The 18,001-nt window shown below is 37.0% G+C and overlaps 1 protein-coding gene across 2 annotated transcripts in view; it reads left to right on the top strand.

Annotated features, from left to right (window-relative positions):
• LOC137638343 (serine/threonine-protein kinase Nek7-like) overlaps nucleotides 1–13,674 on the top strand; it is a 116,613-nt gene extending 102,939 nt beyond the window's left edge. For both annotated transcript variants that reach the window (XM_068370389.1, XM_068370388.1), the window contains exons 4-6: nucleotides 1,401–1,603; nucleotides 3,468–3,581; nucleotides 9,963–13,674. In XM_068370389.1, coding sequence (XP_068226490.1) covers nucleotides 1,401–1,603; nucleotides 3,468–3,581; nucleotides 9,963–10,175 — 530 coding nt within the window. In that variant the 3' untranslated portion in view covers nucleotides 10,176–13,674. The remainder of the gene's footprint in view (nucleotides 1–1,400; nucleotides 1,604–3,467; nucleotides 3,582–9,962) is intronic.
• The last annotated feature ends 4,327 nt before the right edge of the window (nucleotides 13,675–18,001 follow it).

Genomic DNA, 18,001 nt, shown 5'->3' with positions numbered 1-18,001 from the left:
TCTCTGCTCTTCGTAGCATTGTGTTATTGTATTTGAGCATACATGTTTTATGCCACTTGGCCTGGTGGGCAACCATTGTCGCCTCAACACCTTGTCCTTCATCTAGTCTCTGTAACTGAACAGTTCTTGGCAGTTCTCCGAGTTCATCAAATTTGACCAAGTTTGCAGCCATTGTCGTGTATCCACTCCCAGGGTCTCGGCGTTTAGACAGTACTGGGCAGACAAGTGACTCTGTTGTCTCCTCTTGACATACAAGACACAGCTTCCAGTTTGTCTCAGGAGGTGTTGTGGGAGTACGTTGCTCAAAAGTATCGACCAGTTGGAACTTCTTTGCCATGGCTGCAGTCTGGAACAACGCGTCTCTGATGTCAGGTGGTGCTGCTGCTGCCTCACCTGCAAAGACACAAAACACCACCATGTTACCACAAGTTACTACTACAAGCACCATGACTATCAACACTATACTATTACTGCAGCCGCCGTCACTGCCACCAACGCTGCCGCTGCAAAGTAAAATTCATTTTCTTGTGAAATGGTAGCCAAATTATTTGGTAAGCACAGAAGTATGTGTAATTGTACAATACTTATCACCTCTAGCACACTTATCACCTTTAGCATCCACAAAAAGACAAATTATGGTACATATTCAATGACGCTAACGGTAAATAGCGGCCATTTTGAAAAATGGCCGCCAAATGTGCTACGGGGAGAATCTTGAATGCCTCCATATCCAAAATTGTTCAGAATGTATTAATCCACATGTGTGCCAATTTTGGTGCTTTTAGAACAATTTGAACAATTGGTTTCATATTTCTTACTATGCCGCTGGGCTATTTCGGTTACGGAACAAATGACAAATTCGAAGATAATTTTTATTTTTCCTAACCATACAAACCTTAGCTATTTACACATATTTGCCCGCCAGCCCTGTCCCCCAAGACAAGTCCTACCTCTAAGTGAAAGTGAGTATTCACCTGTGTGTGAGGGGGAGGAGGGGTAGCTAGCTACCACTCCCCTACCCCCCCGCTAACTAGCGCGGGGGTAATACACCCTCGTTAAATTCTAATGGCTCGCCATTTCAGCTGCGCTAAAAGGTAACCCTTTGTAAATAGCTAAGGTTTGTATGGTTAGGAAAAATACAAATTATCTTCGAATTTGTCATGTTATATTCCTCCTGATATTATCCATCTGATTTTTCTTCGTTTGGTGACTATTTCCAAAATGATTTGTCTTTTTTTTTTCCCTATTGTTTTATGATCGTTCTTTGACATGAAAATTAGAAAGTTTTGACACTCATTTACATAGCCAATGTTATTAATTGATCTTGAAATATTCTTCTCTATGTATATAGAATTATATTAAATTTTTTGTCAGATCTTATCACAGCACATCCATTTCAGATATCAAACCGGCTAATGTCTTCATCACTGCACAAGGAGTAGTGAAGTTGGGTGACCTTGGCCTCGGTCGATTCTTTAGTTCTAAAACAACGGCTGCTCACTCTTTAGTCGGCACTCCATATTATATGAGCCCAGAGAGGATTCATGAACATGGTTATAATTTCAAAAGTGATATTTGGTCTCTCGGATGTTTACTTTATGAGGTACTGTACTGCAACTCTATCGTCTACCTAGTCATTACATTTATTATATTAGTACTGTAGTGGTTTTCACGTAAACATATTTTCTCTATGGTTTTATAATTGTTGATTGACATTGTCTGTACTTTGTCTTTTGCTGGAAATTCTTAATCAAGATACAGTATAAACAATTTTGACATTGTGTATCATGTAGAATTGAAATATAATTTTAATTTTTCATTTAAAGCTTAGGAAATTATAGTTTAGCTTTCAAGAACACTTCAGTATGATTATACTAACATGTGCAATGCTATCGAGGAATAATACTATATGATCAAAGCGTTAACAGTTATGTTGCATAAGTGGTCTATGTTTTAATGGTTTTACTCTTACCAAGATTAATTGTTTTTTCAAGTACCAAGTTTTATATAGTTAGGCTTACTCTACGGATTAATTCTGATGTGCGAAGTGAAGATTTAAGCCTTATGAAGTTAAAGAAATAGGGCAAGTAGATAGTAGGACACCAATAAATTCAGATGAAAAGTAAAAGGTAGATACCTATTGTAATAAATCTGGTGCCAAAGAGGTGCGGGCAAAAAACTTTCATATGGTCTTATTTTAGTGATATTCTACTCTAAACTTAAGATGTATATGTGTGTTTTTGCATTTATCTGTTAAACTATTGCATGAGCATTCATTTAAAGACTTTGAAAACACTGAAAATTTTGAAGAAAATTTATTCTCAGTTGAAATTTAAGTTAATTATACCCCTGATAATTTTTTAAGTTAAGTAATGATAGATTGATTTAATTTGATTAGAAGAATTTTGATCCTATTGCCTAGCATTGGGTTCATGAATGCCATTCATTGAGGCATGCTATGGTAGGAAATCTTGCAGTTGTACAATGAAATAAATGACATGAGAAGTTGGTACAAAAGTAAAGTAAAACCCCAAATAGTGGGTGAAGCCAAGAGTCAGTGAGACACATCAAAGACAGTAGTAATGCATACAGTGTACCACAGGAGGTGCACTAATGTCACTACCCCCTAGTAATGATGAATAGTTGTCCTTTTTTGTAAACTTTAGAAGACTAGAAAATAAAATGAGAGGAAAAGATTAACTTCTTGGAAAATAGATTATTTTAGGTGTCATGGAAAATAAAAATGTTGGCTTCCCAAATTGAGGTCTGTTATTACGATATTAATGAACACTTAAAAAACTATACTATATACTGTACAGTAAGTTTTATGTTCAATAGACAAGCCTTATAATTAACTACCTGTATATAAAATCTCCTCCTGCTCCTTCTTTTCCCTCCAGTTGCTACACATCACTGGTCCACTGAAAAAATCAAGAATCAAGAGCTATTGTAATGAGACTAAATCTCTATAGTGTGAGAGGTCTTAGAGCATCTATTAGCAGTTACATACTTCATCTAGCAATTCGGCACTAATCCTTTTTCTTAAAATAGTAAAACGAATAAAATTAATGGGTTATCTTTGTGCAAGTCAAAATTGTTGGAATTTTACTTTGGAAAACTTGATACACATAGCATGTTTTATGGGGGATAGTGTTTACAGTATGCTTTGAGTGGCATTCTTAGATATTATCATGTAGCACTTTTTCAATCCAAAATGCATTGACTTGTCTACATTAATTTTCAGGCATTTCCCTTTTGTCTTTTTTTCCCTAAATGTTCAACTTCATCATATTAAAATTTTCACCTCTAATTTAAGAGCGAAGTCCTCAAACAAGATTTGAGCCTATAAATTGGTGATTTGATGATAGTAATTATTATCATCATCATCATTACTATTATAATTTCTTAAATTTTTAATGCTTTATCTTTCATGATGTCAAATCTAGTAATGTTTTCTTCTTTTACAGATGGCAGCTTTGCAGAGTCCATTTTACGGTGATAAAATGAACTTGTACTCTTTATGCAAGAAAATAGAAAATTGTGACTATCCACCTCTTCCCACTGATCATTACTCAGCTGAGGTGAGTTTCTGTTAAGTTGAAAATCTGTTACAGTAAGACCATATAATTGAATAGTACAGTAATCCACCAAGTTGGTGGCTGTACCTTCACCAGTCTTTAGTGAAATATTATACTTACAGCTTGTGTAATCTGCTTCAACCTAACCACTTTGTGTTCTTCTTCTCCGTATTCTAGATTTGGGTCATGTAGGCTATTTGTCTGATACCCATAGGTCAAAGTATTACAAAATTACCTCAATTTGATGCTCTTATAGAAATTAATGTAATTGAACTACTTGATAACTATAGATATACAGTAGTTATTTGTAACTATTTGAATGAGAAGTCTTTCGTTGGTCTATCTATCTACCAAGGAACATTTCCAGTTTTGGGGTTAGCCAACATAAAAAATAAAAATAACAAAAGGGGAACTTTTCTTCTCTTAGCTCCTTCCAGCCTGATGAGGGATTCAGCCGAGTTTGGCTGGAACTGTAAAGGGGCCACAGCCCTATCTCCCCCAGTTATCCACCATAAATGGTAGTAGGTAGTATGTTGGCCGGGGCACCAGCCACCCTGATGAGGGATTCAGCCGAGTTTGGCTGGAACTGTAAAGGGGCCACAGCCCTATCTCCCCCAGTTATCCACCATAAATGGTAGTAGGTAGTATGTTGGCCGGGGCACCAGCCACCCGTTGAGATACTACCGCTAGAGAGTTATGGGGACCTTTGACTGGCCAGACAATACTATATTGGATCCCTCTCATTGGTTACGGTTCACTTTCCCTTTGCCTACACATACACCGAATAGTCTGGCATATTCTTTACAGATTCTCCTCTGTCCTCATACACCTGACAACACTGAGACTACCAAACAATTCTTCACCCAAGGATTTAACTGCTGCACTGTAATTGTTCAGTGGCTACTTTCCTCTTGGTAAGGGTAGAAGAGATTCTTTAACCATGGTAAGCTGCTCTTCTAGGAGGACACTTCAGAATCAAACCATTGTTCTCTGGTCTTGGGTAGTGCCATAGCCTCTGTACCATGATCTTGCACTATGGGTTAGAGTTCTCTTGCTTGAGGGTACACTTGGGCACACTATTCTACTGTATTTAATTTCTCTTCCTCTTGTTTTGTTAAAGTTATCCTTTACATAGGAAATAATTATTTTAATGTTGCTACTGTTCTTAAAATATTTTATTTTTCAGTGTTTCCTTTCCTCACTGGGCTATTTTCCCCTGTTGGGGCCCCTGGGCTTTTAGCATCCTGCTTTTCCAACTAGGGTTGTAGCTTAGTAATAGTAATAGTATAAATGAAGCTTCATATGCTGAATCCCTTACTGTTGCTACCTCAGCGGTTAACAAGGCAACCGGAGGAGGCAGCAGGGCCTATTGGAACGGCATCACAATCACTCTCCATTCATTCCTATTTCTAGCACGGTCTTTTCCCTCTCTCTCATCTATCCTCCTATCACCTAAAGCTTTTTCCACTCCATCCATCCACCTAAACCTTGACCTTGTACTTTTCCCATCAACTCTTGCATTCATTGCCTTCTTCAGCAGATGGCCATTTTCCATTCTCTCTACATGGCCAAACCACCTCAACACATTCATATCCACTTTAGCTGCTAATTCATTTCTTAGATACATTCTTACTCTTATTACTTTGTTCTTATGCCTATTTAATTGAAATACACTAGCCATGCTCCTCAGACACTTCATCTTGAACACATTCAATTTCTGTCCCTGTCACTTTGTTAGTTGCCTCGGGAAGTTATATTTAGGTATAAATTTCATGTAAATTATGGAAGCTATATTCAGCAAATTTGAATAAAATGATACAGTAGTTTTAAAATATTTGCATTAGCAGTTTGTCTCAATACTGTACTAGAGGCCTAAGCCCATTAAAAAGAAAGAAAACTAATTTTAAAATTTAGTGTTTAAAAGAAGTACAAAAACCCAAAAGGTTATCATAACCGGATGTCCTAAATATCTAAGAGAGTTTCTACATATTGTGCACCCATCATGTGTTAATACAAGACTAGTTACAGATGGCTTCAAATTATTTAAACCTAGATATGTCTACTGTAGGGACCAGAGCCTTTAAACATGTAACCCCAAGACTATACAATAAGGTCCCATTAGACATTGGAAAGACTGAAGATATTAAGGTTTTCAAGAGGAAACTAAAAACTTTTTTGTTCTCTTTAAGTGCTTCGATAGTGTGGATTTGACAATAAACGAGCAGTATACGGTGTGAAAATCTGAATGCCTTGGAATGAGCCTGATATAATTACTATGAAGGTCCTGTAAAGTAGGGTTCCCCTACTCTAGATGACTAGAAAAGCAGCCCTTAAAGTAAAATAAACATCTAGATAAGCAAACTTCATGCGACAGTATAAAAATAAAATTAGAATTTTTAGATTCCATTTTGAGCATAGAATTTCTAAGAGGCTTGCACATTGACTGAACACATTGCATATAAGATAGATTGACATAGTTTCCTCTTACCAAAAATTTTCTTGAATTTTTAAATACGATTTGGTACAGAATATTTGTTTTATTATAAATCAGGCAGCCATATTGTCAACATCTGTTGTAGAGTATTAAAATGTCCCGGGTTCTGGTAGCTTTTATCTAAGATACAAAGGGATATTAGTCCTGCACATGCACATACCCCTCAGTAATCCAGGGTAAAAATGCCATTGAAGGGAATAACATTTTGTCTTACTTACAGGCTCGTACTTTATTCATTTATTTTGCAGGACATCAAATGAATTAGTGATACCTACTTAATACAAGTAGTTGACCTTCACCATTAGCAAGGCCTTGTAGCTAAATTTTTTAACGACTTGATTTTAATAAGCATTTTCTAACGTTATCATGGGAAATGACACTTTCTATTACAATGTTCTTTTTTAGATTTTTCTGTTTGCGAGTGCTTATACCCCTGATAAAGGATTTGGGTTTATATAGCTAGGTAAAATACAAATTACCTTTAAAAATTTGTTTATAACTATTTTTTCTAAAGTTCCTCTTTTAGGCTACTGCATTCAGCTTAAGACTATTTACATATAAATAGATACATACATACATACATGTAAATAGATACATACATACATACATACTGTAAAGTACACTACAATACTGTACAAGCATCTGGACTTATTCTCTAGGCTAGTATGTTAAAAAAAAAGTAAGAGGTTGACTTTTGAATTATGAATTTGTACTAAATGACTCGGTACTGTTGTGCATAAGAGGCCAGACAGAAAGAGAGAAAAACTAAATCTCGAGCAATGGTAAAGCTGGTCTAGTTAGGGATTGAAGAGATACTGCAATGACCCTCAAATAATGTCTGCACTGCATTCAGTGTACTGATGCCACTAGCCTCCTTACAGGGTTTATTGTTATACTTACAGGCTTAATTTTTTAGTTTATCATATATCTTTGCAAAGGTTTTAACAAGTATTATTGTTAACCACCACATACATTAGCTTGTATTTTTTTCAATTTTTGGTAGTGTTCTTTTTATATACACTTGTATTTATAACTGTTTAACCTATAGCTTTAATCTTTATTTTTTTTCTGAATTTGTATTTTGTTTTCAATTGGTATTTCTTTGATACATAGGTTTTTAATTGGAGGTGTTTAAATCTACAATTAATGTATCCTGCATTATAACCTCATCACCCTTATATGTCCACATTCTTAGTCTTCAACTATCCCTAGATTTTAGTCTTTGTCCATCAGAGTACAACACATGGACCACTTGTACCCACAGTAACATTTATTCAATAGTTCATTTTTAATGAGTTCCTATCCCAGTTTATTGTTCAGTACATAGTAGTTCCATTCAACTCTTCACTAAGAGAGAGGCTGTTGGTTGGAGACACATCCAAGGAACCAAGCCCCCTCAGGGATCTGGTCTACAGAAGAAAAGCACTTTCATATATAGTTGCGAATGCAAGCAGCATTCCTAACACTGTAAGCTCTTCAACAATGTTTGATTGGTACCCAGTGGGGTTGATGAGCAACAACGCTATGGTTATGACATAGGTTAACAAGCAAGGGCCAGTGTTTCACAGACCATTTGTGAGTTGCCAAAGCAGGTGCACACCTGGGTAGTGGACAACACTGTAGAGTTGTTGGTAAGGTTCATTCTTGTCAAAAATAGAGTTCTAGCAGGCAAGTTCTATTGCCAAGAGTAGGTTGTTGGCTCGTAGTTGTCCTTGCATCCTTGCGTTGAAAAAGGCTTCTTACTCTTTGAAGATTGCAGGTGATCAACCTGATCACCACAGTTGAAAAAGAAAATCTTGGAATTATGCTTCCCATTTCCAGACCTGTGGGTAGCATTCAAAGATGCCTTCCAACACTTCGGGACAACATTGACGTGTATGGATAGGAAATGTCTGAATACCTGTTTAGGTCCTCTGCACTTTTTACCAGGGGAAGTGGGTCATCTAATGTGATTTTTGTCCAAGAAGGGGTAATTCTCTGGTTGGAGCCTCTCTGCAATTGATTGCTTGAGCAGTCTTACTCTCCTTGGGAGCTCAGGCTCTCGGAGTGGGATGTCGCCCGACTCAGGTCTCGTATGCATTCATCATATAAGCCATTGAGTGAGGGCCAGGCAGAGATCTGACCCTCGAGAGTCTTCTTGCTAGCCTTAGCGTAAGCTTTAGGTGAAGCGAGTAGGCATACTTCATGGCATTTCGTATGGTACGAGTCATCCTGAAGAATGGAAGGTCTCCTTCACCTCTATTGTGGAGTTTATGGCCAAAACCCAGATCCCTTTTCTACAGAATGTGACTAGAGAAAACTCGGAGCTTCACACCAGAGCACCAAAGAGATTCCTCAGCACCGAAGGGCGAAGAAGAAAATGCCCAAGAACACTGCGGCATTCTGGCTTCGTGAGCCCATCAGACATGCCGACCCTGCGCCCAACGAATCGATGGAAGGACCATCCGAGGCACAAGCTCATGAAATCGGAGTTATTGGCTTCACCCTAGCTTTCAGGCAGAACCTATCAGTGACACAAATCTTGAAGACAGGACTCTGGAAACGCAAGGCAAACTTCACTAAAGTCCTATGATATCTTTACTTTTGGCCTCGTGGTAGTTGCTTAACCGATTGCACTGTATAGCAAACCTAACCCCTCACCAGACAGACAAAAAGCATCTTGTTCAAGGTAGTATTGAGTTGTAGCAGTGTTGTTGTTATTTGTTGGACGATACGTTGGATGCAGTGAATCCTCATAATTGTGCAATATTTCTTTTCAAACTACAGTAGTTTGGTTAAAAAGTATCTCCCCTATGAGTTGGAGGATGGATAGAATACATTCAACCCCATTTCTTATAATGATCATATGTTCAGATAACATATCCATCACATGAGTACAGGCTCTACTATGACTGCCTACCGGTTACCTGGTAAGAGCTTACCCTAACACCTGTGACATTTTATTCCTCAGGTTGACAGGGGTCAGCACCTCTGCTTGTGTACAGGACAATGGTGTTCTGACACTTCCTGCCTCAACCACACTGCAGGCTTGAGGTGAAAAGTGAGCCTAGAGTCGATTGTCGGGTGGGCGGTGCTTACCCACCACACTCTAGTAACGACTACTACTTCCTTGAAATTTTAAACGAACGTTTCCAGATAAGCTAATATTATACTCTGAGGATGTATAAGACATCTTACAAATAGCTAGGAAAAAATAAAAATTACTTTTAATATTTGTGATGTTTCACTGTTTTATATAATGTACACTACTATAAAGGACCTAGTTTGCTTTTTAAGACGAATTTTACAACAAATTAGAATCCCCATTTTTTTAGTGCCTTGGAGTTCTAGGTCTTCAGGGATATTTTAGTCTCGGTTCTCAGGTTGAGGTATAAGCAGTTAGACAACTCTCCCAGATAGATATTTGGGCTTTACACGAGGGATGAGTTTGTGCAGACACAAATGTAATATAAGGAATCTATTTCATTTTTATACAAACCCATCATTCACATAAGTTTCCTCCTACCTGGCCTGCTTATTTTTTTACAACCAACAACACAAACAACACAAGAAGAGATGCAGGTAACTGCTGTGAACCCCTGGATCCTTGGAGCACATGTGCAGTATTATCACTGCTCTTCTTGCATCTGTTAAACATACGACTAGTGTCTATGATATCTAAGGGCAAAAAATGTATGCTGTACAAGTGACCAATTCGTATGAGAAAATCTTTGTTTTTTCTATGAATCTTTTTAGGTAAAATAAATGCGTAGCATCTTTTGCATATGATAAAGCTATAAAGAATTTTACCCTGGCCTAGATTTCTTGAAGCCATATCTTTAGTGCTCCTTTATTCTCACGGCTTTGTCATGGCTATGATATTAACTTTCTTCTTTCTCTTTGTTTTTCAGTTAAGAACATTAGTTGACAACTGCATCAACCCTGAACCAGACAAACGACCAGACATCACTCATGTATATGGTGTAGCAAAAGAAATGCACAGTCAAACACAGTCTCCTAGTAACAGCGGTTCTGCGTTGTCCGCTGCTCGTATTGCTAAAGAAGAAGAAAAGAGCATGGATGAAAATAGACGCAGTTTAGAACGGATAAAACTGAAAGATTAGCATAGAGCCAACTGGAGTAGGTATGCACAACGAGAAGATAAAACCCCCCCAGGTGCAGCTAGTGCTTGGAATGATTCTCCAATGTCACCAAGTTCAACAGAAATGAGAAAGTCTGGGAATGATGGAACTGGGTTACATGGCCCAGGATCAGGAATAAGTTCTGTAGGAGAGGTGTGGGCACGTGACCCCAGAATTTTAGCTCCTACAGATTCTCAAGGGAGTACAGGTCCTAGTGGTAGTAAGCGTAGCCGCAGACATAGTACAAGTTTCTCTGCAAATACAGATAGTTCTGGGCAACAGAGGCCTCCTATGCGAACACATCATCCATCTACCAGAGATGACCTGTCCCTTGTCTCAATTTCCAATGGAAATGACTTTAGGAGCCCATCATCATCTCGAGACCATATGTCAACACCACCTCAGGGTGCAGGGATGTATCCACCACGAAATAGATACAATGTTCGACTCCCACCTCTTGGTAAGCGGTAGCGAAACACTTGAAGGGTTTTTATCTTCCCATTTAAGAAAATTTCTTTTCAGTGAAAATTTGCAATAAATTTTTCTTCACCACTTTAGGGTGTGTCAAATAAAGAAGCAGAAAATTTGTTGTTGAGCATTCGAGAAATATATATGAAAATCAAAACAATGTGCCAAGTGGTGTAATTGAGAACTGTGCATACCTTCTACCAGTGTATTAGACTTTTATATGCTTTGAACATACTGAACATTATAAGAAAAATAAATGTTATGAACAGTTTCAGATACTTAAAAGTAGGAATGAACTTATCAGTATGGAAAAATGTACATAAAGAATATATAGTTTATCTTTGCTGCTAAAGTAATGTGGAGTCAGAGTTAGGGTGACTTTGCTTTGCATAATGCATAAGACATCTTACAAGTATGGTAAGTAAATTTTGTTCTTTTATTTTCGATTATGATTTTGCAATTTTTTATATATTTCAGTATGAACTGTCCATCTTTCTCTGTGATACAGTTGTTTAATCATGTATATAAAATAATAATTTTACAGTGAAGGATAAGGCATTATATTTTTACATTTAGCCTACATAAATGCATTAAGCATTGCACTCATACACTTGTATATTTGAATGATTTGTAAGTTATCATATGGCATCTAGTGACAATAATAAATCTTATCGTGGCAATGTGAAAATGGAATTTACTTCTAGATATGGAAGTACTGTAGTTCTTCAGAAGATTTATTAATCTAAAATCAAATTTATGCAAAATAATTGCATTTATAGGTAGGTTTTGTCTCGGCTTATTGTTTTAATAAAATAGTTTTACTTGAATGTGCTTGTGATGAGAAACACATTTTAGTTAAACATATTTGATACTGATAGTGGTTAATAAATCAAAACAATACTACTGTACAGTATATTAGCAGCATATAAACTTTGAAAATTTATTATTGTTAAAATTGATGAAGTATTTATTGGGGTGTTATGTAAAAGGGTTGAGAATAATGGTCGGATATAATCTATATTAATTTCCAAATCTGGTGCCATTTCAGTGTGAAATATTACTGATGACTTATACTGTATATACCAATACATTTCATATTGGTTAAAGATCATAAATACTTTTTACTTTAATGCAATAGTCTTCAGGTGCCATATTTTAAACTATTACAAAAGAATGAATTTAATATGCTAATATATTAAATTTGCACAGTACTCATACCGCTGATAATTAGGGTACATTGCTCATCAGTAAAGTAAAACTTGGGATCTGTACCGTTCAAAAGTCGTGAATAGCTCCTGAAGTTCACAGAAGTTCTCATTTGAATCAATATAATATTAATGAGTTAACAAATGTGCAAAGCATATTTTGTTATATTTATCAACTTTAAATAATATTCCTTTGGAAGAACTTGCATCGTCCTTCGTTATATCCATTCCAGTGTGAACTTTTAATAATTTCAATGATGGATTTATGAGTGAGACTTCTAGTCACAGAGTTAATTTCAATTTTGTAAGTTGCTGTCCATATTTTCCCCTCTACTCTTGTGTATGGAGGAGTTATGACCCATCAGTCATGTTCATGGTCACTGGTGCGATGGTTTAATTTAGGCTGGAAGGGCATATAATACTTTATATCTTCTTCATGAACAGTTGGTCAGACTATTAAACAAAGCATTTTTATTAAAAGAAATTTTTATTCTTATTGCAAAAATGTAAACCATTATATCCTTGGTTATTGTTTTGATTAAAAATTTTGTCAAATAACAATGTATACAAACACAGTTAAAGGGTTTATTTTAAGATATAATACTGTACAGTAGAGTTCAGTATATTAATTTTAAAGTACAGTGCAATACTATACATCCGAATTTTTCGGTATGTTTTGGTGATATCGGTGAAAATTCTTATGGTTGTGTATTTTATATGAGGTAGCAGGTACCATTACTGCCACCAGAATTCTGATTATTTTCCTATCGTTCAATTCTCTAAATCTTACTGCAAAATCTTGTACAATTATATGCCTTTGAACAGGTATTTTTCTAATAGGAAAATTCTTAAGGAATTGAAAAATCATCATTTTTCCCACTGATATCCCTACAATAATTTGTCGGTTAATATGATATTTATGAGTTTATTTTGTGCAGATAAATTAATGTTCTTTGAGAATGTTTTCACCTTGCATTTTATAAATATAATATGAAGTTGTTGATCAAAAGATACTATAATGAACTATGTGAAAACACAGAATTGTACACTGGTGTTCAGACTAGAAAAACTTCTGAGTACATTATTGTAGTGCCTTAAGATATACGACCAAATACGGTGACTGAAAATTAAGAAAATCATGCTACTGCATCAAATACAATAGATGTATTTAGTCTGAAGTGTGATCCCATTTTTAGAAACACTGCAGTGAATTTTTTTTTTTTTTTTTTGCCTTCAATTTGTAAAGATAAATTTCTTCACAGGAAACCCACACTACCATGCTAAGAGTGGTGGGTTTTTGTGTTATTTTTGTAATGTTGAATAACTGAGGCTACTAAAAGTAATAGCATTATGAATGACTGATAAGATTTGTTGAAATACTTTAATTATTCGTATTATTTTTATGAAACTTCCCAGATGTTCAATAAAGCCTGGTTTTTTTATTAATATGCAGGTATACCTAAATTCTTATATTCCAATATACTCTGTTTTCATTGCTAAGTAGGGTATTTACTGCAGTTGAAATTAATTTTTTTAAGGCCAAGTATGTGAAGATCGGTATTTTATGATGTCTTTTCATATTTTGATGTACTGTAATGAATATAAATATTGCAAGTTTATTGATTCAAAGGAATGACTGCAATAGCTGTCCACTCATCACCATCCATATGTATAGATAGCTCCAATGTGCTTTATAATTTTACTTGAAAAATTAATATCCACTTAACGGAGCAGAATGTAGCTCTGGTACATAGCATATACTGTAATACCATAATTTTTATGTAAAATATTAAAAGTTTTGGCAATAAGCATATTTTTGCAGTCCTAGAGTTTTTTTTCCATTTGGAAAAATGGATGAAAAAAATTATTTAAAACTTGTTCACTTAGGGAAAAACTGGAATGTTAACCTGGCTGCATTTTACAAAGCAGAGTCCTTCAGTGAATTTAAGGTTGCTCATAAAAATTAATGTTTAATAATGTTCAATTGACATTAAAGAAAAAAAATTCTAATATCTAGGGCAGGTTTCTGTGATTATGTAACTGAAGTACCTTCATATCTTTTGGCCAAGTGACCTCCTACAGTACTGAAGAACTGTCCAGGACTTGAACACCTGAATGAAGGTAGACAGAATGTCAACTTAGGTTACAAGGAATGGCCTTATGTATTTAATAAGTGGGATTCTAAGCCATGGACTAACACATCCTTTAAGCTCAAGAAGTATGGGTGACAATTTATCTGCAACAAGCAGTCTCCTGCCACCACTGGAGGGTTTGAAGGACTTCTGCTGCTAATGTACCAACAAACCAATAATAGTTAACACAAAGCAGTGCAGGTCACACCACACTACACAAATTAACAAGAAATGCAATAAAGATTGGTAGCTACAGAAGCAAGAATGAAATAAGTTTGCTCCAAACTGCTGAAGAAAAGGTACAATGCAGATTAGAGAGAACGAAGTGAGTTGGTACTTCAGGAAAAGTTAGCTTTGGAACAATTAGTGAATAAAGTTTAAAAGGGGGACGGGTAATGCACGAATAAAGGAAACCACTAGTGTACAGGATTTTTACATCACAACGTGATTCTGCACAAAAAGGACTGAAGTGGGAGAGGCACACGCGAGAGATGATGCAAGGCAGAATGAGCCACATTTTAAGTGTGATGTGTGGAGACGGAAACGTTGCGAAGCATGTCAGCAGAAGCACACCAAAAGGTGAGATGTGGCAATGGTTTATTTGTGAATCATTATATATTGCGTACCTTTTGCAAAGAGCAGTCTGTTTTAAGTTTTTTCATTCATGCACTTCCTATTAATTATAATTAAAAACTGTGAACTACACAGAGAATAACTAGGCTCACACTGTGTATCCTTTCCTCAGGTGGAGAGTTAAACAGTTTTGCCCTTACCTCTGTGCCCAGTAAGGGGCAATTTATGCTAGAAGGCAGAAGAATTTTCCAAGTTCTCCCCGTGTGACAATCGCCCCATGTAGTGATTTGTGTTGCTGCAGAGGAAGCTCTTGCAGCTGCTGCTTCAAAGGCAGTGCAGTCATTCGGTCACCCAGACCATATCTCCTCTCTGGCAGCAAGGAAGAACTTTTGGCAAAACTTGTAGGCAGTTCACACACACTTCCTCTACCAACCCCTTCTTCCTATTCTGTAAATCAGACTATTTTTCCTTGAAAAAGATGGCGGAGTAGTTGCATGGGAAGGTATGTTGCTATTCCTGGGGACTTATGGCAATAGCTCTCGTCCTTCAAGAAGGAGTGTTGATACAGTACTGAAGTAAAGTGTGCGATACTTAGTGCTGTTGTATTGGGTGCAGGTAAGCAATCCTACCCAAGACTCTGCACTAGTTCCTGCGGCCAGGGGAGAGTGGTGTACATGAGCTCATATTTTATGTTACTGTCGTGCTAGGGGAGGATTGTTTCCTACCCTTTACATGCTATTTCGTTTTGTACAATATTCATCCTACAACCTGTATCTTGAGGTCAGTCAGCAAAGCATTAGCCTGGTGTGGCAGGCACTGCCGGTTTCATCAGTTGGAGGTGAACTGTCCTACCCTGATCAATTTCCAGTACCATATAGAAGGGCATTAGGATTATTGCTAACGCTGACTCCTTGAGCAAATAACTAGCCTACACCCCAACCAGAAACGTCGAAGCCAGTTTTCCAATTGTGGTCACCAGTCGCAGGTGACCAGTTCTACCTAGACAGATCATTAGCACAGTTACTGTAAGCATGGATGGTGGCGATTGCTACTCCTTGTGCAGTTACAGAGCTTTCTTGCCAACTAGAACCTTCGTCTGTCAGCAGAAGGTGAACTTGGTGTAATACCGCTGTGAGTGAACATCAGCACTGTAGTCTAGGAAGGCCTGCTTCCCCTGAGCGGATTGAAACCTTGTGGTTTATAAATCAATGTAGATCAACGAGACCATTCACACTATGTCCGTGCGGAAAAATATCTGGACAGTAGGGATTTGCTAACTGCATGCACTGCTAATCCGTATGGCAATGATGGAGAAGTCTATGCCACCCTTCAGATGGGAGGTGTTCCCCTGTGCAGCAGTTGTGATTCTGCTGTTGCAGAGGGTAGGCACTACTTTACTGCTGCAATTTTTCAGTGATTAATATGAACTGTCTTATTGTTACTATCATTATAATTGTTATTATACTTGTACAGTATACTATTATTATACACTGAAATAACAGAGGTACACTATGAATATGATTATATTTTACAGAATATCTCGACACATTTAGCACCCTGTTTATTATATACACAAAGACCAGTCTTTTCCTTACGTTCTCCATCTCAAGCAAGCCCCTACTAACTGTGAATTCTGTGCTGATGCAGATGAACCGCACAGAAAACAACTGCTCGTGTGGAGACATGATTTTTGACGTGCGGAAGTATTCTGCAGATTCAATCCACTCGTGTGAAGCTGGCCTAAGAGTAAGTACAGTATACCCCTTTTGTTAAAAGCTATCTTCTATCAGAAAGGAGAAACGAATCTGTCAGACACCTGCCATATGCCGTAGGTAGTGGGGGACCAGTCATGATTTAGTCAAAATGGAATGTATCTTTCAACATCCTTCTCTTAACTTGCAGTACCTTGAGGACCATCTGACCTTTTCCATTACTGGCACCCAGGTGTACGAAGATGATAGATGGCATGGCCCTGCAAATCCCCCCCCCCCCCTGCACTGTAATTACACAAGTGAGGTTATTCCATGACATCTGCATGATCAGTCCTCACAATTGGCAACAAGCCAGGTTAGTCCCACAATTACCAAAGGCAGGGTACACTACCACTCTTTATATTGGTCGACCAGTGGTCCCAGGGCTCGTCTTCTGGACGTGGAATATCGCTAATGGATTGATTCATTATCTGGCTTCGATTTATATGGCAGTTTTGAGTGTTCATATTTTGTGAGAGGGCAAGATCCCCAGTGCAGATTAAAAAGCACTTGACCCTTGAAAGAAGGTGACTTCAGAGTCCCTGGGCCTCGGCTGGGTCTCCTCATTATCTGTCCACCTATACTCTATTTTTTATAGCGGTGCATATTTGCACTTGACTCACAGGGATGCCCTTTTAGCTCGGAAAGGTTCCTGATACCTGATTGGTCGGAAGTATTTTTGTCCGAACACCTTCATTGTTCTCGAATGATTACCAAGTAATATGAATCAAAACTTATTTATTAACCTATATTTCTCCATCAGATATATGTTTAGTCAATAAACAATGTGAAAGAATAAATATATTATAAAGAATCGTCTTGGTAAGTCTAAATTTAATAACACAATCCGCCGAAGTCAACGACAGCAGCTGGTTTTCGGATGCACGCTTTGTAATTTTGTAATTTTTCACATATTTTAACGCAAATTGGGATAGATTACACTCAGCATAAGTTAAACATATAAACTTTCTTTGAATACCAGAACTTACCAAACACATGGAATTAATAAAACCCAATATTTGTGAAAACTTATGGGGAGGTAAAAGAACAGCCTCTAGCGGCCTGGCGGAAAAAACGATCCCTTCTGAGTTGTAGACGCAGTTTGTTTTTTTCTTTCGTAATATAGTTCGGCCTATTCCTTTCAGTTTAGATAGTCTTACATAGTTTCTCTTCGTATTATTTTGCTTAGTATTTTCCCACATTCCTGTTCCTCACCGAATATCTATCTATTTTCCCCGATATCCCTTCTTTCATATATGGGATATTCCTTATTTCTTATCCTCTGTCGAAAGTGATGGCTTGAAGGGAAGCGCGTGCTAGTCTCATTAAAATAGTGTAGAGGCGGGAATAAAAAAATACTATGCTTAATATCAGGTTTACAGAATAGGTTATACTTGCTACACAGCATAAAATTTATGTTATTATTATTTACATACTTACTGACGTAAGGTGCAAAACATAGGAATCGTAGTGCGGATATCACATAGGCCTATATGAAAGAAGGGATATCGGGGAAAATAGATAGATATTCGGTGAGGAACAGGAATGTGGGAAAATACTAAGCAAAATAATACGAAAAGAAACAATGTAAGACTATTCAAACTGAAAGGAATAGGCCGAACTATATTACGAAAGAAAAAAACAAACTGCGTCTACAACTCAGAAGGGATCGTTTTTCC

Source organism: Palaemon carinicauda, chromosome 3, assembly GCF_036898095.1.
Source record: "Palaemon carinicauda isolate YSFRI2023 chromosome 3, ASM3689809v2, whole genome shotgun sequence".
Lineage (NCBI taxonomy): Eukaryota > Metazoa > Arthropoda > Malacostraca > Decapoda > Palaemonidae > Palaemon > Palaemon carinicauda.
The sequence above is the reverse complement of the archived record's forward strand: the minus strand, read 5'-3'. Positions and strand labels throughout refer to the sequence as shown.